The 21,099-nt window shown below is 50.0% G+C and overlaps 1 protein-coding gene across 10 annotated transcripts in view; it reads left to right on the top strand.

Annotated features, from left to right (window-relative positions):
• The window catches only part of RHBDF1 (rhomboid 5 homolog 1), a 197,097-nt gene that overhangs the window by 164,638 nt on the left and 11,360 nt on the right, over positions 1-21,099 (top strand). For 4 of the 10 annotated variants that reach the window (XM_014605766.3, XM_019482369.2, XM_019482368.2 and 1 more), the window contains 2 exons: positions 132-285; positions 1,634-2,393. The exons of 2 other annotated variants lie outside the window; for them this stretch is intronic. In XM_014605766.3, coding sequence (XP_014461252.1) covers positions 132-285; positions 1,634-2,053 — 574 coding nt within the window. In that variant the 3' untranslated portion in view covers positions 2,054-2,393. Of the gene's footprint in view, positions 1-131; positions 286-1,633; positions 2,394-21,099 lie in introns of those variants that run through there. 4 more of the 10 variants (XR_009456420.1, XM_059716933.1, XM_019482371.2 and 1 more) reach the window with 2 other exon arrangements.

The following is a 21,099-nucleotide window of genomic DNA, read 5'->3' as shown; positions in this document are numbered from 1 at the left end:
GGGCCAGGGCAAACGCAGTATGCTAGAGGGGTAGGTCAGCAGCCACAGATAGTCCTGACCAGGAAGCACAGAGCAGGACTGTGTGTGGTTTTGACAGCTACAGGTTCAGCTTTGATCTTCTAATTTGGTAGGATTCTGCACTGCCTGGTTTCAGTCTGTTTCCAGATGACTATCCTGCGGGACCTAGAGAAACTGGCGGGTTGGCATCGTATCTCTATCATCTATTTGCTCAGTGGCATCACTGGAAACCTAGCCAGCGCAATATTCCTGCCATACAGAGCAGAGGTAGGTCTCCTTGCAACAGCAGGGAAGCTCTTTTCTAGTCATTTGCTGTGAATACTGATGCTGACACAGCCTTCCCTAATTCTCCTATGTCCAGTGTAGGCAGAGAGCCCAAATCTGGTGATTGTTGTGTGTACTAGAGCCCATGTTTTCTTAGGAAACAAACTGCTTCTGGTGCTGTGAGCTCCACTGATTCTTCCCTGTCCTAGCTTCTCTCTGAGCCTCTGTGGGAGGAGGGTGCTACAAGAAGGAAAAGTGCAGATCTGTATCACTGTCCCATTTAGCTGCTGAGTGGTAAAATTCCCCAGGACTGAACTTCCTCCTTTTGTCTTTTTATGGCCTAGCCCATTGAAACAGGGGTGCAGAAAGGCTGTGTTGGTTCTTTGAGTAGATGTGATATCTTTTATTAGACCAACAAAATAATTGGAAAAATGTTCTTTGTAAGCTTTCAGGCACAAACACCCTTCTTTGGGCATAGGGAATCTGTTGGTGTTTGTGTGCTCTCCTGGATAGAATAGAAGCCAATATGCAAAATGCAGGTCTGTGAAAATGCAGATGCATGGCAGTGAGGATCTGAGGGAAAGACTGTGTTACCAGCTCTGAGAATGTAATGGGCTGCCTGTAACAGTGATGGCTTGATGCCATGTTTTCTCACTTGCAGAAGTAAAGTGTCCTGACACTGAGGGATCCAGAGCTAGCACTCAAGAGTGCTGGTTGTATGAACACTGTAAGAGGGATCAAAGAACAGAATATTCCCTGCTCTTCCCTGTGCTCCTTCCCCTGACATCCTCCTAGAGACCCTAATAGTGATTAGCAACTGCTGTATTGGGAAAACTCTCAGATGACAGTCCTTAGTGTTTTTAGATTAAGATTTTTTAGATTCTGTGTTTTAGATTCTGTGGGAGGGCTTGGAGGATCCTGTCTCCATAAATGGTTACACATTCAGAGAAAGGAGGCTAAAGGAAAGCACAGTGTGGGTAAGGAGCCAGTTTGCAGTGTGGTCCCATCTATCTGTAGCTCTGCATCTGAAGGCTGTGCTCTGAGAAAGGTCTGTAAAATAGCTTTGCCTCAGTGACTCCACATCAGATCTGCTTTGTTCACACACAGAAGATATTTTGCAACTGCCAGCTGCACAGACCACGTGGTCTCTGAATCACTAAGTTTTCTTCTCAAAGATCACTGCTAGGAAAGGCTTAAAATTCAAGAGCTCTTCAGTGAGCTTTACTAAATGTGGAACATTTTGCTGGATGAGAGAGTGATCAGCTTTGCAAAGCCTGGAGCTGGTGGGAATAGTCAGTACAATTGGTTTGGTCTGGCTGCCTCTATAATCTGTACCCCTCTCCTTCTGCAGGTTGGTCCTGCAGGATCCCAGTTTGGAATCCTGGCTTGCCTCTTTGTGGAACTTTTCCAGAGCTGGCAGATCCTGGCACGGCCATGGAGGGCCTTCTTCAAGCTGCTGGCTGTGGTACTTTTCCTCTTTGCCTTTGGCCTTCTGCCTTGGATTGATAATTTCGCCCACATTTCAGGGTTCGTCAGTGGCTTCTTTTTGTCCTTTGCCTTCCTGCCCTATATTAGTTTTGGGAGGTTTGATTTATATCGAAAACGATGCCAAATCATAATCTTCCAGCTCATCTTCATTGGACTCTTCTCTGGACTTGTGATTCTGTTTTATTTCTACCCAATCAAGTGTGAATGGTGTGAGTTCCTCACATGTATTCCATTCACAGACAAATTCTGTGAGAAATATGATTTGGATGCACAGCTCCATTGAAAGGCACAGACTGGCTTCTCGAGCAGGCCTTGGTGTTGGATGGATTTTGCATTTGCTGTGCCAGTTCCTCTAATCCTATGACACTTCTAATCCTTCTCATGGTTAATTTAAACTGTCTCCTTCACACTTGCCAGATCCGTTTTGCCTTATCTCAGAAGACTCGCATTTTCTGTAAACAGAACAACTGTGCCTTGTTCAATTGTATTGAGCCCTCTCTGCTGCCATATTTTTATTACACTAGTTTCAAAACTACATTTTAAACCAGATTTGTTTACTACTGTAAAGGTGGTGATTAAATGGAAAGGTAGCGTTTTAGCTGCTGCTAACTGTTCTGCACAGATCATGGCTTTATTTGTTTGCTTTAGCATAAGCACAAGTCTCAGGCACTCACTGTCCATGTCCTTTTCCTTTAACCACAGCCTTAGTTTCACAGTTCCAAATGACTTTGTCATTTTTATGTATTAGCTGCCATGATCAATTTTGTAATAAATACAGGCTCAGTTATAAGTCGCTGCCCACTCCATGCCTACCAGTCCTCAGGTTCTTCTGTTCCTGAATATCTACCTTTTTCTTTCATTTTAGTTGCCCCAAAAGTACCTGACTGACCTGCCTTCCTTGTACCTTCCCTAAACCAGTCCTTGGAAAAAGATGCTTGGAGCTTCTAAGGTTGTTCTATCCCTTCCAGGTGCTGACATCCTCAATGTGCTTACCACCTCCACCTAACATGACTCCTCACCCTTATGCTTGGATCAATAGTACTTTGCTTTTACATCAGCCATAGTTTTCATAATAATAGCTAAATACCATGACACATACAGAAAAAGTGAAGTCTAACAACAGCGGTGGCTGAATGCTACATACCATTCTCCTTAAACGTCAAATGAATATTCAAGTGAACTCACCCTGAGCTGCTTGTTCCCTTTTTAGATACCCTTTCCACTGTTGTTCTAGTAAAGGAGTTTCCAGGCACAAATATATATGGAAACAACAAATTAAGCAAATCCTCTCAAAATGCAAGTTCTAGATGGGCATCTAAATGGGTGCACCTACACAAGATGCTTTACTGTGTAGTAGAGCAGTTTACTAGGCAGTAAGCATCCATGTCTACATGTGCACATGCTTACTGCACAGTTAACTGCTCTACTTACAAGTAAATTTGCTACCTGCAAATGCAAGTAGCAAATTTATTTGCAAGTAGTTAATGTGCAGTAGTGCATGTATAGATGCCAACCAGGAGCAAATTTGCTCCCGGTCAGCCCTGCCACTAGGGGGCAGCCTCAGGCTAGCCCCAGGGCCTTGGGGCTTGGTGCCTCTTCTGCCCCAGGTCTGGGCTGGCTCTATGCCAGCCCCAGCCCCAGGCACTTAAAAGTCTGCAGGCACTGTGAGCAGGGAGCCTGGAGCGACTGCTGGCCACTGGCTGTCCCTGCGTAGGCTGCAGACCAGGTCTGCCAGGCTGCCTGCACTCTGGCACTGCTCCCTGGCACTGCAGTATGGTGTGGCTGCCAGGGCTGCACCATCCAGACCCATGGGGAACTGCAGGCTCCTGCCAGGTGTACCAGCACCTGGACCCAGCTTCAGCCAGCTCCTGGCCACTGGGGCCAGCTCCAGCTGGCCACAGGCAACCCCCGACAGCCTGCCTGGACCCTGCAGGTTCTGTGGGACATTGCCTCACTGTGTAGCTGCTAGTCCTGCTCTGTGCCCCTGTGCTGGGCCTGCAGGCAGCTGCCCAGGCCCAGCAGTACCAGGACAACCATGCATAGGCCCAGTGAGCCATCGCAGGACCCCCAATGGCATCCTTGCCGATGCCACATGCTGCTTCCCGGGGCCCCAACTGGTCGATGGAGGATCCTGGGACCCTTATGGTGCTATGGCATTAGACGGAGGTGCAGAGGCAGTTCATGCAGGGTGGGCACTCCAATACACATGTGCAGGAAGAACTGTCAGGCTGAATGCGGGACTGCAGGCATGACTGGTAGGCACGGCAGTGTGCATAAAGGTCAAGGTGTTGCAGGGCACAGTGGGTCACCATCATGGACCACAACCATCAGTCGGGGAGTGCCCACAAGTCCATGTCCTTTATGTGGCAACTGGATGCCATCCTCACACCCTGGGACCCAGGCTACAGCCATGCTGTGTACTGCAGCACAGGTGGCCTGCTTGAGCCCCTGCTATGGCCTGGCATCTATAGTGATGCATCACAAGGGGAGAGCCCCTTGGCCTGCCAGCAGCCCATCCTGCTGAGGTCCCTGCTCACAGTGTCCTCCAGCAGCTCAAGGAGCCAGAGCCAGTGCCTGCCCCACCAGCTCTGTGGCCTCAGCTCCAGTCACAAGACCCAGCCAGCCATGTCTCTGCCAGCTGCCAGCAGTGCCAGCTCCTCCCTGGGGGTGTGGCCACTGCCTGGACAGCCACATGCTGTGCCTCTCTGACCGACGACTCCACCAGAAGCTGTACACCATTACTGCGAACTGGGACCGACCCAAGCTGCCAGGCATGCCAGCTCCACTCGCATGGTAAACCCCGCACTGGGGGGGAGGGTCCTCCCCTCCCCTCCCCTCCCCAGCCACTGCTCCCATCTCTGCCACGCTTCTCTGGCCCCTGGGCTCCCCCCTCATAGCACACAGGGAGGTGGGAGACAGTGCAAAAAAATATTGAGCAGCCTGTGCCTCCACAGCTAGGTGGACACGGGCCTCTCACATGCTGACGAATGTGTTGATGATGGTGGTGATGTCCTCCTTGGCTGGAGGTGGGGGAGATAAGAATGTGTAGCACAGCTATGGGTCACCCTCCAGGTGGCAGTGAAGGTTGTGGGGCACAGCAGGCTTGCCTGCTGCCCCACTGAAGCTCAGTGTACTATGCCAGGTGTGCAGGTGAGCCTGGGGCACCATGGCAATCAGCAGGGATCCTTAGTTTCTCTGATAAAAAAAAATCACAAATTCTCTGACAAAAAATTGCGAATTCTCTGATAAACCCCCCCAAATCCGTTATTAAAATCAAAAGCCCCCCACAGCCCCCCCCCAGCCCTGCTGGTGCCCCTCACTTGCCCCTTAAGCCCCCCCAGCCCTGCTGGTGCCCCTCACTTCCCCCCCAGTGCCTCCCCCAGCCCTGCTGGTGCCCCTCACACCCTCCCAGCCATGCTAGTGCCCCTCATTTGCCCCTTAAGCCCCCCCCAGCCCTGCCGGTGCCCCTCACTGCACCCCCAAAGCCCCCCAGCCCTCCTGGTGCCCCTCACTGGCCCCCAAAGCACCCCCCCCCAGCTTCCTGGTCCCCCTCACTCACCCCCAGTTCCTCCCCCAGCCCTGCTGGTGCTCCTCACTTTCCCCCAATGCCTCCCCCAGCCCTGCTGGTGCCCCTCACTCACCGCCAATGTCTCCCACAGCCCTGCTGGTACCTCTCACATGCCCTGACAACAGCTCCCCTGCCCTACCTGTGCCTCTTGGCCCCCCCCACCCACAGCCCCTGCCCCCCAGCCATGCCAGAGTGGGCCCCAAGCTGCCAGGGCTATGGGGCCAGGGACCCAAGTCTTCAGGTCCCTGCCCCCAACAGCAGGTAGCTGCAGCAGAAGCAGCATGAAGCTGGCTCCCCCACTGCTGCTACCTGCTTGGGTGGGGGCAGGGCTGGGGCTGGCTCCTGGCTCTCCTCCAGCCCTGCTGGTGCCCCCCCCCCAGCCATGACTTGCAACCCCCCAGCCCTGCCAGAGGGCCCTCCAGCCCTGTGCAAGCTCCATTTACCACACAGGCTCCAGGAACAAAGAGTAAGGCTGAGCTGAGCCCCGAGCTATGGCTGACTGAGAGCCTCAGGCCCTGCCCTTCTCCCTCCCCCTTTAGGCAGGGCTCAGGGTTTCCTGCCTGTTTGCAAACAGCTCTTGCAGGCTGGAGCTCAACCAGCCTGCAGCGCTGTTTGCAAAAGTGGAGAATCCATGGGTTTCTCTGCTAAAAGGAGAAATCTATGTTTTCTCTGATAAAAATGGGAAATCTTTGGTTTTCTCTGTTTTTCCATGGGAAACAAAAAACCCAGATCCCTGGCGATCATCATCAGCAGGGCATAGTGGGCCGGGCACCTTCAGTCCACCGAAACAGCTCCTCACCCTGCACCTGGGATACATGCAGAAGGGGTATGCTAAGGGTGCGGACCAGCTGTCAGGGGGAGAAGGGGGGCTAGCCCTGGGACATCTCCCTGGAGAGGCCCCCTGTGGGAAGGGCAAGGTTGCAGGCAGTTCTGCATCCTAGTCATCTGGGAGCCCCACACCCTCCCCATCCCAAATATCATGGGCTTGGCAGCACAGGAGACAGGCTGGCCTACAGAAGGAGAAGGGTGGTGATGTTGACTATAGATTTAGGATCCAGAGGCCTTGTTCCGAGGAGGGAGGGGGACACCGACCACAACCAACCACAACCTTTCCATTCGATAATAAGCAAATTTATTGATACACAGTGATAACAGAAAAGAAGCAATACAAAGAATCAAGCAATTATATATATATGTACCAAATCCTAGGGCTGTCATCACTGTCAAAGTACATCTGGCCAGGATGCAGGCTTCGCTCTGAGACTCTTTCTCTTAGGTGTCAGATGTCAGCCGTATGGAGGTAGGATGACAAGGACACACATCCCCTCCAGTGGGGTGCATGAGAAGGGCTGGTGGTATGCCCTCTGTCCATGGTGGTATCGGGGACCCTTCCCAGAGGACAGGGATGGAGATGGGGAGGGAGGACGGGGAGGCAGGGAGGGACGAGAAGGAACAGGGAGGGATGGGACAAAGGGAGGGACCCTTTGTTACTCTCAAGTCTTTGCTTTTGTATTCTATTTCCCTCTTGATGACTCTTGATCTGTGGCTATCTCTGGTTGGTTGTCTCTTTGTGGTCACATATCCACATACTGTGTCATCAACACAATCCAAGCTCATCATACGCACACATACTAATATGGTCTTTTCGGGCTTTCTCCAAATGTTACACAAATTGCCAATTGCTCAAATCACAAGCAAGACCTTATGAGGGAGGATAAGGCAAGATACCGCGTTTACTAAGTACCCCCCCCCACCACATTCATACCCCAATTTCTGTTCTGCGCTGGTAATGTATACCAGTTTTATCAGTGCTTAAATCAACTTAGTGACCAGCCAAGTTGATCATGAGTAGGAGCTGGGCTCCTGCCGGTCCATCTCGTCAAATGAACCAGTGCTCTAGGATGACATGCAGAACAAGACCCAAAATCGATATGTCTCACCTCATCTTTTATAGTCTTGTCAATTCACCCAGTCCTCTGGGCTTTTGCTGTGTTATCATTGTGTTCTTCCTTGAAGGTCAGTTGCCATTGTTCTCTCGCTGTTCTGGGGCAGATTCTTCTTGTGTAGTCTTTTATCTGTCTGCATTCTTCAGCCAGTCGCCAGCTGATGTTTTCCTTTTCCACAGACACACTCTAACCTATTCTCTCACACATACAGCATACAACGGTCTAACACTTATGTCAAGCTACAGAGCAATACAAAAATGGAGTTTCTTAAGGCAATGCAAAACTCAAGAAAATACATAAGATTAAAAGCAATAGGCAGAAAGTTTATTTGTATAACACTAATTGGTCTTTTCCCCAAAAACCGGGACTCAGGCCCCCCTCCTGCTCTGGGGCCTTGCAGCTGGTGTCACTTTATCTCGTGTTATGGGACACTATGGTATATGCTCCCAATTCCCAGACTGTTTTCTAGACTATATGTCCTTGTTTCGTTAGACAGTCTGTCTGCCTTGAAGGCTGTGATCTCATCTTATGGCACGCCCCCTCAGTTCTCAAGCTATGTGTTAATCCATTGGCCCTGTTGTATTAGACAGCCCATCCACCTTCAGGATTGTGAGAAACTTTGTATGTGAGACCCAAGCTTCTTAGAAATCAATTAACCCCTGCTGTCCATCTTGAATCATTCTAAATGCATATATATCTATATACCTACAAGTCAATTCCCAAAAGACAAACCTTTAGATACCATTTCTAAGCCAACAGGGGAGAGGGGTCTGATGCTGCGACAGCAGGTGCTGCCAGGAGCCTGGACTGGCCCAGCTTGGGAAGAAGGCAGAGGAGGCAGGTTGCCTGTGTCCAGCTGACCAGTCCCTGAGGAGTGAGCAGGGATGGGAGGGGGCTTAGTTGGCTGCTGCCTGGCCCAGGCCTGCCTATCCGACTTACCATGGTCCATGGGCACCAATGGATGCACGACCCCCAATCTGAGGCCAGGCAGTGTACAGCTCCCCTGTACAGGGCATCTTATCTCATAAATATTGCAAACTTTCATAAACAGTTTTTTTTCTCATGGCTCTGCGAGTCCTGCAGCTGCAGGTGATGGCCTGGGAGGACCAGCTGACAGATGCATGTATGGTGGGTGGAGTATGTCGCCAACAAGGATGTGCTGAACCAGCATGAGAAGGCTTGGGGCTGGGCAGACCTGGAGTTTATGGCATAGCTCCTGGCCCTGGAGGTGTGGCGCATGGAGACCCTGGAGCGGCAGGCTGAGCTCATGTCCAGGGCAGTGGAGATGATGAAGGATTGCTGGGTGCTGAACACTGTCCTGACCCTGGTGGTTGCCTTCCTACTGCCCACTGCCCTGCCCCTAACTGCAGCCCTGAGTACCCCCCTGCAAGCACCCGCTGCCCAGCAGCAGGCCCCTTCATGGGCCTGAGTAGAGGTCCAGTGTTGCCTCCACCAGCAAGGTGCCCCTGCCTTAGCCCTGGGTCCACCACCCAGCACCCTGTCTTGGCCTATCCTTGCTGCTCACCCTGGGTTCACATGGCCATGGAGCAGGAGCTGCCTGCAGCAGGACTAGGGCCATGCACGGGCCCTGCTGACCCTGGACACTGGCTACCAGAGGGAGAGCCACCTGCATCTGGAGGTCAGCAGTGGCCATCACCCCTGGGTGAGCCCCCACCCGCCAGGCTTGTTGCAGTATGAGTACCCATGGGGGAATGGCCAGAAGCCAGGGTGCTGGCCACCTGTCCCTGGTCTCTGCCTACTAAGTGCTGCCACCCCATGCCCCTCCAACCATGGGAGGGCACACAAACCACATTGTAAATAGTTTGCACAGGGAAGAGGATGTTTAATTGGTGGAAAGGGTGGGTGGTGCAGGGGCTCATGTTGGGGAGGTAGCAAGGATGTGCTTTGTTGTTGAGGAGGGAGGGAAAGCGGGTGTGTTTGTTGCGAGGGCAATGAAGTGTTTTTCATAGAACTATCTGCAGTGTGCATGGTGCTGGGGGTGGGTGGTGGGGTAGGAGTCCATGGGCAGCTATCCAGGTGGGCTACAGCGGGGAGTGCAGGAGCATGTGGTCAGTCAGTGCTTCTTGAACCCAGTGCCCTAGCCCCCACTGGCAGGTGTGTGGCTTGCCCAGAGGCTCAGCAGGGGGTGTCTGCCACTGTCACTGCTGCTGCAGCTGGTGCTCCCAGTGCCAGGAGTCCTCCACCCGCTGTGCTGCCTCCATCCAGGTCTTGTGAAATTGGTCCCCCCAAGCCTTGCAGATTTTATGCATATGTAGGCTGTGACAATGACCCGGGGGATGCTGGCCTTGGCAAACTCAAGGTGGGCAGTGAGGGTGTGCCAGCATCCCTTCAGGTGGTCAAAGGTGCACTCCAGGAGGTGCCCAGGCACTAGTTGAAGTATGCCTACGGGGGGTCCAGCTGGCCAGTGTAGGGCTGCATGAGCTAGGGGAGGAACAGGTAGGTGGGGTCCCCAGTGAGGAGGGTCGGGACCACCATGGCACCCAGCTGGAGGTCCAGAACCCTCAGCACAAAGTGTCCACTCTGCACCAGGGTTGGCAGGGCAGAGTTGTGGAAGATGTGGGCATTGTGGGTAGTGCCAACCCAGGCAGCATTCACATTTGTGAAGGTGCTGCACTGGTCGATGATGGCCTGGAGCACAACGGAGTGGAAGCTCCATTGGCTGTAGTAGGGGCGGTCACCCTGGGGTGGGCAGGTGAGAGGGATGTGGGTCCCGTCCAGGGCCCTGATGCACTAGGCAACTCCCAGGGTACAGAACCCCCCCACCACCAGGGTCTCATGCACATGGAGCACTGTGTGCCCCAGGACATCCTAGAGAGCACTGCATGCCTCCAGGATAGCCTCCCCAGTGGTGGCCGTACCCATGCCAAAGAGGTGGCCGATGTAGTGGAGGCTGGCAGGCATGGCCAGCTTCAGCAGGGCAATGGCCAGTCAGATGTCTATGGGGAGAGGCTACTGCATCATGGTGTCTGTTCAAGGAGATTCAGGAAGGTCTAAAATGACAGACCTACAAAGGATGGAGGACTGGATCCAACTCCAAGGAGGAATATTTTGCACTGGTCTGGACCCATAGGGAGCGAACCAGGAAAGCCAAGGCTGCGACAGAACGACAACCAGCTACAAGTATCAAGGACAATAAAAAGATCTTTTTTTAGATATGTGGGGAGCCGGAGGAAAAGCAAGGGCAACATTGGACCCCTGCTAAATCAGATGGGACAACTAACGCCCAGGAAAAAGCCAACTTGCTAAATGGGTACTTTGCGTCAGTCTTTCACTAGTCCCGCGGGATGCCCCTGCCCATTATGGGACAGGGATGCCTGGGTGAGGGAGATTCCTTACCCTCTATCAATGCTGACCTTGTGAAGGAACACCTTGAGATGCTGGATACCTTCAAGTCAGCTGGCCCTGACCGTTTACACCCCAGGGTACTCAAGGAGCTGGCTAGCATCATAGCTCAACCCCTGGCATGGATCTTTGAGAACTCCTGAGGCTCTGGTGAAGTGCCTGAAGACTGGAAGAAGGCCAATGTCGCCTCTAAGAAAGGGAGGAAAGTGGATCCAGCAAACTACAGGCCCATCAGCCTGACCCCTATCCCAGGGAAGGTCTTAGAAAAGATTATCAAAGAGGCCATTCTTAACAGACTGGTCGATGGCAGCATCCTGAGGGATAACCAGTACGGGTTTGTTGCAGGTAGGTCTTGCTTGACCAATCTTATTTCCTTTTACGATCAGGTGACCTATCACCTGGACAAGGGAGATGAGATTGATGTCATATATCTTGACTTTAAAAAAGCCTTTGATCTGGTATCCCATGATCAACTCTTAGCAAAACTGGCTAACTGCGGCCTTGGCCTCACCACAATCTGCTGGCTGGGGAATTGGCTCCGGTGGTGGTTGACGGAAGTCAATCATCGTGGTGCCCTGTGACCAGTGGGGTCCCTCAAGGCTCTGTCCTTGGGCCTACACTATTCAACATCTTCATTAATGATGTGAACATTGGTGTCAGAAGTGGACTGGCCAAGTTCGCTGACAAAACCAAACTCTGGGGTAAAGTCTCCACACCTGAGGACAGGAGGGCAATCCAGTCTTACCTTGACAGGCTCAGGAAATGGGCGGACGAGAACCTGATGGTGTTTAACACTGAAAAATGCAAGGTTCTCCACCTTGAGAAGAAAAACCTGCAGCATGCTATCTTGGCAGTGCTATGCTGGCTAGCACTATGGGCGAAAGGAACTTGGGGGTCATGATTGACTGCAAGATGAACATGAGCCTTAAATGTGATGCTGCAGCTAGTAAAGCGAGCAAAACGCTGGCTTGCATCCATAGATGCTTCTCAAGCAAATCCCAGGATGTCATTCTCCTGTTGTACTCGGCCTTGGTGAGGCTGCAGCTGGAGTACTGCATCCAGTTTTGGGCTCCACAATTCAAAAAGGATGTGGAGAAGCTTGAGAAACTACAGAGGAGAGCTACACGCATGATCAAGGGTCAGGAAAACAGACCTTATGATGAGAGGCTGAGAGCTATGGGTCTCTTCAGCCTGGAAACACGCAGGCTCAGAGGTGATCTGGTGGCCACCTATAAGTTTATTAGGGCTGCTCACCAGGATCTGGAGGAATGTCTTTTCACCAGAGGGCCCCAAGGGATGACAAGGTTGAACGGTCACAAACTTTTCCATGACCATTTCAGGCTGGACTTAAGGAAGAACTTCTTTACTGTCCGAGCCCCCAAGTTTTGGAGTAACTGCTGCTGGAGGTGGTGCAAGCACCTACTTTGAACTCCTTCAAAAGACGATTGGATGTTTATCTTGCTAGGTCATCCTATCGATGACCTTCCGAGGTCCCTTCCAGCCCTAATGTCTGTGAAATCTATGCAGAATGCCTTCAGCCACTGCTCATTGTCCCAGGTGGCCTGGACAATGTGCAGTCACCAGTCCTGTCTAGCCAGGTGGGACCAGAGGTAGCAGGGCTGAAGGGCCAGGAAAGTGTGGATGGGCCTGGGGGTGGTGCCCAGGAGCATGTCACTGCTACCCCCACCAGAGTCCAGCCAGCAGGGCAGAGTCCAGGCAGCAGCTGCATGGCGGTGGGGGGGGGCCTGGGAAGGCGCAGTGAGGCCAGCCAGGTGGTCTCGGCGCTTGAGGAAGCCAGCAGGGCCCAGAGTGCTTTGGGCCAGATGGCAGTCACCAGCAGGTCCAGTAAGGTGGCCGGCAGGAGCCTGAGGCGCTAGCTGTTGCTGCCAGGGGCCGGGGTTGGGGCAGTCATGGTGCAGGGAGACAGAGGCTGCAGCAACAAAGCTGCTGCGTGCTGTCCCTGCACTGTCCACGCTGCTTCTGCCAGAAAAGTGGCTGGCCAAGGAGTAGGGTTGCCTTTCAAAGATAGCCTCTGGCTGCAGGCAGCTGCCACTAAAGCCTCCAGCTCCCCCTGGTGGCAGTAGGGGCCCATTGTAGGTCCGCAGGAAGCAGGAGCAGTTTGCTGTTGCTTGCAGAAAATCTGTGGTAGATGCTTGCTCAGGAGCTTTTACTCACAAGTAGTTTATTAGCAAGGAAATTGCTCCTGGATCAAGTGCACATGTAGATGCATCTAGTGTGTGTCGGAGGGAAAAGGAGGAGGGATGTATGTATAGTCACAGCAGAAAAGTGATTTTAAGAGTAATATACTTTCCTGTCACAGAACAGGTGTACAACATGTCACCTGCAGTTAATTATAACTGCTGGAAATCTGAATAGCAGCTGTTCAGATATCAAGTGTAAGAGAAAGGACTAGAACGAGGTTATCTTCTTCAGGCAAGTACAGTCGGACCCCCAGTTACACAGTTTCAAGTTACACTGATTCGTGTATACACGCTTTATATAACATGACCATGTTTCAACTTATGCACTACCCTGCTTCACATTTACGGTAGAGCGGTTGTTAGTTTGGAGTCTGCTTACATAGCGTTAGCATCACTTGTCGTCTCCTCCAAGATTGTCCATCATTTTTGTTTACGGTAACCCCTGAATATTTGTGAAAATGGCGTCAAAGAAAGCCTTTGATGTTGTGCCCAAAAGCACACATAAGTCTATCACCCTGGCCCAGAAAATAGAAATCCTTGATAAATTAAGAGAAAGCAATAGTGCTGCATCAATTGCTCGCCATTACAGTTTAAGTGAATTGACTGTGTGTACCACTTAAAAAAAGTGAGCAAAAAATTAGAGACTGAAAACAACAATCCCTGTGAGTTCCAGAGTGTCGTTGGTGACTAGAATTCCCCATTTAGATATGGTTGAGAAACTCCTTAACCTTTGGATCAAGGAAGGCCCAATACAAAAGGAGCAGTTGTCGGCGATGCAGCAATTAGGGCTAAAGCTTTGTCTCTGTATGAGCACATAGCCGGGAGTAAAGGTTTTAATAAGGCTATCAATTCCATTATTTTGTGTTTAAATATCCTTTTATTATGAAATAATGTTATCAAATCTTGGTCCCAGGTCCCTATCCCCCTATTTTCCTTTGACTTAATGCCTTGAGTTACAGAGTTTCAACTTACACGGTGTTTTTCAGGAACGTATCCCTTGCACAGCTCAGGGTTCGATTGTATTTGAACCACAACATTGCATTCATGCATATGCACACTCTCTATGATCCAATGAACAATTATTTCATACAAAATAGAATAGTTTCAATATGAGACATCGAAAGAGTCATATTCCAGAATATGTTAGTCTCATACAGGTGCCATTCAGATGGGAGATAGGAAATGTGAATTCAAATCCCATCAAGCAGAGGAGATACTTTAACCTGGGTCTCCTGCATCATGGGCAAGTACTCTAAGCACTAGATGGTATGATAAAAGTGGTGGGTGGGTGGCAAAAGGATGCTACTTCCTCTTGAGCTTTATTATTTTGGCTTAGACACGTGACTGACTCCAGAACAGGGGCAGATTGGGGTGGGGGGGAAGCACACAGTGATATATCCATATTCCCTTTCAGTCAACCACACTGCAGAAAGAACAGCCAGGGACTTCTATTTGTCACTGAAGCAAGTAAACATTCCCCCCATCCCTTTCCCTCCAAGCTCAATGATGCCTCCTTTCCCCCCTCCCCTGCCCACCACTGCCACTGTAGTCTTTGGCTGCATGTGCTGTCTGGCAGGAGCGGCTTTGGAGCTCCCCCCCGGCCCTCAATCCTGCAGCAGGCAGACTCAGCCAAGGACAACAGCAACAGTGGGCAAATCTACATGTTCATGAATGCGCCTTAGATACTGGCAGACAAGGTTCTTTGGGTAAATCTAATCTTTTATTAGACCAACCTAAATAGTTGGAAAAATTCTTCTTTGCAAGCTTTTGGGTACAAACACCTTTCTTCAGGCAGAAGAAGTATCTGCAGTTGTTTTGTGCTCCTCCTGGGTGGGAAAGAAGCCAGTATGCAAGAATGCCAGTCAGTTAAAATGCAAATTGTGGTAGACAATGGGTGAGACACAGGTGGGAGAAGGGAATATTTACCTGGTGATAAAATGTAGCTGGTAAATAGTAAAGCGGTTACCTAGGGTATCAGATGTTAGATGGGTTAAAATGTGCCATATATTTAATGTCTATATTTAATCCATGATTTTTTGTATCCAGTAGGTTGATGAAGTGAAGTTCATAGGCTCATCTGCAAAAGGTGTTTTGAAAATTCCCTTTGAGAATTAGATCTAGAATTAGAGATTGGAGAGAATGGTTATCTTGTAAGAAATGTACCCCCACAGGTAACTGGATATTCTTGTCTTTCATAGATTTTCGGTGTGTGTTCATTCTGGTACGCAGTTGTTTGTTTTCTCCTACATAGATTGTAGAGTCAGAAGGGACCACGAAGGATCATCATGTCCGACCCTCTGCACCAGGCAGGAAAGAGGACTGAGGTCAGATTACCCCAGCCAGGTGCCTATCTAGCCTTCTCTTTAAGACCTCCAAGTTGGGTGATAGTACCACCTCTCTTGCAGCCCATTCCAGATTCTAGCCACCTCTACTGTGAAAAATTTCATCCTAATGTCTAACCTGAATCTACTCTCCACTAGTTTGTTCCCATTGTTCCTAGTTACTCCTAGGGGTGCCCTGGTAAATAGCACATCTCCAATTCTCTGTTGTCCTCCCTTGATAAACTTATAGGCAGCTACAAGGTCTCCCCTCAGACATCTCTTGTGAAGGCTGAAGAGATCCAGATCCCTCAACCTCCCCTCATAAGATCTTGCACAGATGCCACTAATCATATGAGTGGCCCTCCTCTGAACCCTCTCCAGATTCTTCACATCCCCCTTTAAGTGTGGTGCCCAAAACTGGACACAGTACTCCAACTGCAGACTGACCAATGCCTCATAGAAGGGGAGCATCACCTCCCTCAGTCTGTTGGTCATGCATCTGCTAATGCACGATAAGATGCAACTGGCTTTGTTGATGGCTTCATTACACTGCCGGCTCATGTTCACCTTGGAGTCAACTATGACTCCAAGATCCCTTTTAGCCGCTGAGCTGCTGAGGTCATACCCCAACCTATAGGTGTGCTGGGGATTCCTCCTTCCTAGGTGGAATACCTTGCATTTATCTTCGTTGAATTGCATCGTTTCGTTCTGCCCATCGATCCAACCTGTCCAGATCAGCTTGTAGCTGCTCCTTGCCCTCCAGTGTGTTAACTCTGCCCCATAACGTGGTGTCATGTGCAAACTTGGACAGGGTGCTCTCCACACCCTCATCCAAATCACTGATGAAGATATTAACTAACACCGGTCCAAGGACCAAACCCTGCAGAACACCACTGCCCACTTCCTTACAGGCTGAAAACATATTTTTACATCAGGGCATTTGGTATGCCAATTTGGTATATTGCATTTCTGGATGTGCAGGTGTAAGATCCAGGAATGTTCATGGCTCTGTTGTGGGGTGTAGTTATGGTGGGGGTGGTGGAGATTTGTTGGCAGGTTTTACATTTCTTGTCATGGCATGGTCTGGATCCATTTGGTGTGTTTCGGGCCGTAGGAAGTTTGCTTTTGGTGACGAGGTTGTCGAGGTTTAGTGCTTGTTTAAAGGATAGGATGGGTGGTTCTAGGAAGATCTCTTTATAAGACTTGGGTCTTCTTCTAGTATGGGTTTCAATTATTTGAGGATTTCCCGTATAGGTTCCATGTCATGTCATAACTAATGGTGTGTGATTCATGGGCATTTTCTTTCTGCACTGCAACAATTCTTCATGTGGTATCCAGGTGGCTCTTTCAAAAGTGTAATCTCTCTCTCCGGAGCAGTGTCCTTGTTGAGTGAAAGCCCTTTTGAGATTTGTGAGGTGATAATCATGAATGTTCTCCTCAGTGCAAATTTGGTGGTATCAGAGGGACTGGCTATATACCCCTTAGATACTGCACATTTAGTTTACTACTTCCTTAATAAAGTACTAACTAAATGTGCAGTACCTAAAGTCACTACACAGTACCACTGTGATGCTCACTGTACGTTAGTCTAATAACATGGCACAGTAGGCTATTAGCACAGTTTTTGCCATGGCACACTACTGTGCATTGTTACTAGGCCAACGCACAGTAAACATCTCATGTAGACGCACACAGTGGATAGGTTCTTCCTCCCTGCCAGTGTGGGGAGCAGGAACAGGAGAAGAGAACCTGCCTTCTGTTGCTGCTATCCCTGGCTGAACCCAGCTCTACGTGAAGCTAGGCTGGAGCAGGACAGGAGTGTCTCCAGGAGCTTCCCGCTCTGTCTCTGGGTCAGTTGGGGACAGGGGCAGTAGCAAGTGGGGAAGTGGGGTGGGAAAAGGATAGGAGGGACCCATGCTGCTAAGCACAGAAAGGAAGTGGGGGGGGGGGGGGGCAGGGGAGGTTCTTGCCTGCTTGATGAATTTAAAAAGAAGTCCTCCACTCCTGCAGTGCAGTCTGCCTGCCATGTTGTGGGTGAGGGAGGCTGGGAGTCAGGGTGCAGCCACTCCTGCAGTGATCGCTGCTCTTGTACCCTCCGTTCCAAAATTCTGGATCCACCCATGCTCCAGGATGATAAATACTGATCAGAGAAAGCCACCTAAAGGCCAAAGGCAGCACTTGAGATATGCCCTCTTCTCTATGCTTTCTGTTGGCTGCCTCAAAATACTTCCTTCTCTGTATGCTGGCTGTTTATGGATCCTTATTTTAAAGTACCTCACTATCGCCCCACACTGAACAGAGCAGCTGGGCACCTAACTCAAGACTGTGGATTCCACTAGCTGGCAAAACACCGGAAAGGTAGCTGGTACATAGCAACGTTCAAGTCTTTTTAGCATTCTAAGCCATATCCTTTATCTGTTTTGCATTATTGATAATGGGCTGGACAATGCTTCTAGCTCTATCTTGGCTCACCCTCTGCCTCTACAGGTATTTGCTTCAGGTCCAACCTGAGTTTGGGATGAATTGTGCTTTTTACATCTGGTACAAGTATCTCAGAGCAAAGATAACACAAATGGAACGCTTGCTACCTGAACTGAATGCTGGTGGTCAGACCATGACCACTGCAATAAGGAGGAGTGGTGCTCTGAACAGTTTAAATATATATGTTAATAATAATAATAATAATAATAATAATAAACTCCAACTTTTACCTAAGCCTAATTTGCATAAAACAAACTTTTCCAGCAAGGAAAACTTACATCACACTCAAGCTCTCTTGTACAATATGAATTTTCATTTCTATCTGGGAGAAGCTTTACAATCTGCATTCTCCTATGCCTGAGGAAGGGCATGCGTGTCCGAAAGCTTGCAAATAAAGAATTTTTTTTGCAACTGTCTAGTTGCTCTAATAAAAGATATCTCCTCTACCACACTGACTGGTTGAATAATAAGTTGTGACAGTCAGCTTGGGATTGATTGTATGGCTTCCATACCTGTTGGAATAGTTGAATTGGTTTGCAACTCAGCTCATGCAACAGCATATGCTTTGAACCGTAACTTTTGAAAGGCTCTGGAGTCTGGATTTGACAAGGTAATGTTTTTGTCACACAGGGTACATCTACATATGCTAATAATCTGGGAGCAGTTTACTCTTCCTGAACATGCATCCACACATGCAGGGAACGCAGAAGCAGATTTGCTACTCCTAGCAACAGACTTCTCCCACTCCCTGCGGCCTTGCAATGGGCACCTACAGTAGCCAGGGGGAGCTCTAGGATCCCCCTAGGTCAGGGGTGGGCAATTATTTTGGGCAGGGAGCCACTTACTGAGTTTTGGCAAGCCATCAAGGGCTGCATGACAGGCAGCCCAGGGCACATAAATATTAATTTTCTAAATTTTTTAGGGGCTCTGCGGGCCAGATAGAATGGCCTGGTGGCCTGCATCCGGCCCCCAGGCCACATTTTGCCCACCCCTGCCATAGGTGCTAGCTCAGGGGCCAGGAGACAGTTGTTTCCTGCCTGCTGCCTGGGCAGGCTCAGCCACCAGAGCCTGGATGGGGACAATGTCTCCCTGGCCAGGCAGCAGGGAGCTCCCAGCCCCCGCTCTGTGATTGCCGGGCCCAGACTGAGAGATCCTTATCTCCCAGAACCAGCTCCACACTCACAAGGACCGGGGTTGGGATTTCCTCATCTCCAAGCAGCAGCTCCAGGGTTGGGAGGCCAGGAGGTCCTTATGTCCCAGGGGCAGCTCTGTGATCACGAAGCTGGGGGTTGGCGATCCTTATCTCCCAGCCTGAGCCCCAGTGATGGGGCCTGGGCTGAGAGATCCTTTTCTCCAAGCATCAGCTGCACGGTTGTGGGGCTGGCACTGATGACCAGGGGACTGGGGCTGAGAGATAAGACTCTCCAAGTCCCAGCCCCCTGATCTCCAGCTGGAAGATAAGGGTCTCCCAGCTCTGGCCCCGTGATTGTGGAGTGAAGGCTGGGAGATCCCTGCTGCCACGGCAGGGGGACATTGTCCCCACCCAGGCTCTGGTGGCAGAGCCTGCCCTGGCAGCAGGCCTCTCCCATGGGCAGGTAGCAATTTCCTGTGCCCCTGCTGCCCAGTTAACTGAGAGGGTCAGGCGTCTACACGTGCACTACTGCACAATGAGTAATCTCAAGTAAATTTGCTACTTGCATTTGCAGGTAGCAAATTTACTCGCAATTAAAACCAATTACTGCACAGTAAGCATCTGCATATTCAGATGCAGATGCTTACTGTGCAGTAATTAGCTCTATGGCAACAGTAACATGTCTCCTGTAGATGAGCCCACAAAATACTAGTTAAAATCAAGGCCTTTTCTTTCTGAGATGAGGTGAAAGGCCATGTTCTTGGATACAGCCCCATTTCAGATTTCTCCACATCTGCTCTGCCAAGAAAGCTCTGGCTCAAATTTCTGTTGGTGGCCTAGTGAATTATCATGATAGTGACAGAATGCTGCCTTGATGCTCCATATGTCTATGTTATCTATAGTTGGTATCTCGCCATCACTTCTGAATAATAATGTGTATGGATGGTAGTACATTTATACAAGCATCTTAACTTACTTTCACCTAACCAGGGGAGAGCTCAGCGTCATCACTCTCAATTTAATGAGGAACATAGGCATGGGAGTGACAGGCATGGGGTGTGGGAGTGACAGCACAGGCAGATAGTGAGTCTCTCCACCCAAAAGACACTGCACTGTCTAGAGTCTGCAATCATGGAACAAGATCATCATAGCTCCATGAAGACGTATCCTCATAAAGTGGTAAGGGATGCTGGTTATGAGGTACACGTAGAAATTAGAGCTCATGCAGCTCAAGTGTTTTTTGGCCTTCTCTGCTCAACTTCAGAGAGCATGTCCATTTGCATATGTATAAACCTGTATGGAGAGAGTTGCCCTTTCCCACTTCTATAGCTTTGGTCACCAATTTGTGACAGGGCCCTAGCAGATGTTGTATTTATGGCACATTTAACATGTTAAATAGTCCCAGTCATGGGGGATGGGTCTCCCATGCTGGGCTCCCTGCATCAGAAGTCATTAAATTGGGCTCTGAGAAATGTAACATCCGATTCCCAAAACTGTACGTCCTACCATTCACATCAGGCAAGGCAGGACATGCAATTTTGGGGATTGGGCATAAAATTCCTCAGATTCCAACTACATGATGATTTTATGGTCAGTCAGGGACTGCAGAGAGCAATAATCCACAGGCCTACTAGTTGACATCCGACACCACTAGTCTCAAAGAAATTGATTAGCAAAATAAACAAAGCAAACATGTTAAAACAGAAACAGAGCTAAGCGGCTGTACTTGGAAAAGCCTGAATTACCACTTAACGGGCTATTTTGCAGTAAGACTTGGGGCATCTGTCCAGCCCTCAGCCAATCAACACTTAGGCTTTAATTTTAAATGCAACAAGTTTAACATGTCCTTAGTTTTACCTTTTCAAAGACATTCCCCTGCCCTGTCCCCTCAAGCCCCAGGAAGTGGAACTATTCTTGTCATGTACAATGGCTCCTGTGGATTCTCTTCCATACTTGAGGAGAAAGCAAAACAGATTGCACGTGTCCAGGGAAAATATCTGGGTGGGAGGTGGAACTGGAGGTGTTACCAGCTTGTCAGCATGGAGTCTAGTTGAAGCCTGTTTTCACATAACTCCAGAGCTCAGCCTGGGGTGAGTGTAGCTGCTGGTCAGTCTTCCTTCTCTGAATTCGGTGGCAGAGGAAAAGTGGGAATGGATGGCAGTAGTGGTATGGACTGTGAAAGCAGGGACTCCTCAGGGTCACCAGTTGGGGAGTCAAGTGCTCACAGAGCTTACAGAAGAGATTGCTCACTGGCATTCAGGGTCATGGTGAGAGGGTGTGGCTAAACCCCCTTTGTGGTCTGTCACACACTCATTGA

The sequence above is a fragment of the Alligator mississippiensis genome, chromosome 13 (genome assembly GCF_030867095.1).
Source record: "Alligator mississippiensis isolate rAllMis1 chromosome 13, rAllMis1, whole genome shotgun sequence".
NCBI classification, from domain to species: Eukaryota; Metazoa; Chordata; order Crocodylia; family Alligatoridae; genus Alligator; species Alligator mississippiensis.
This window is presented reverse-complemented; position numbering and strand designations above follow the sequence as displayed.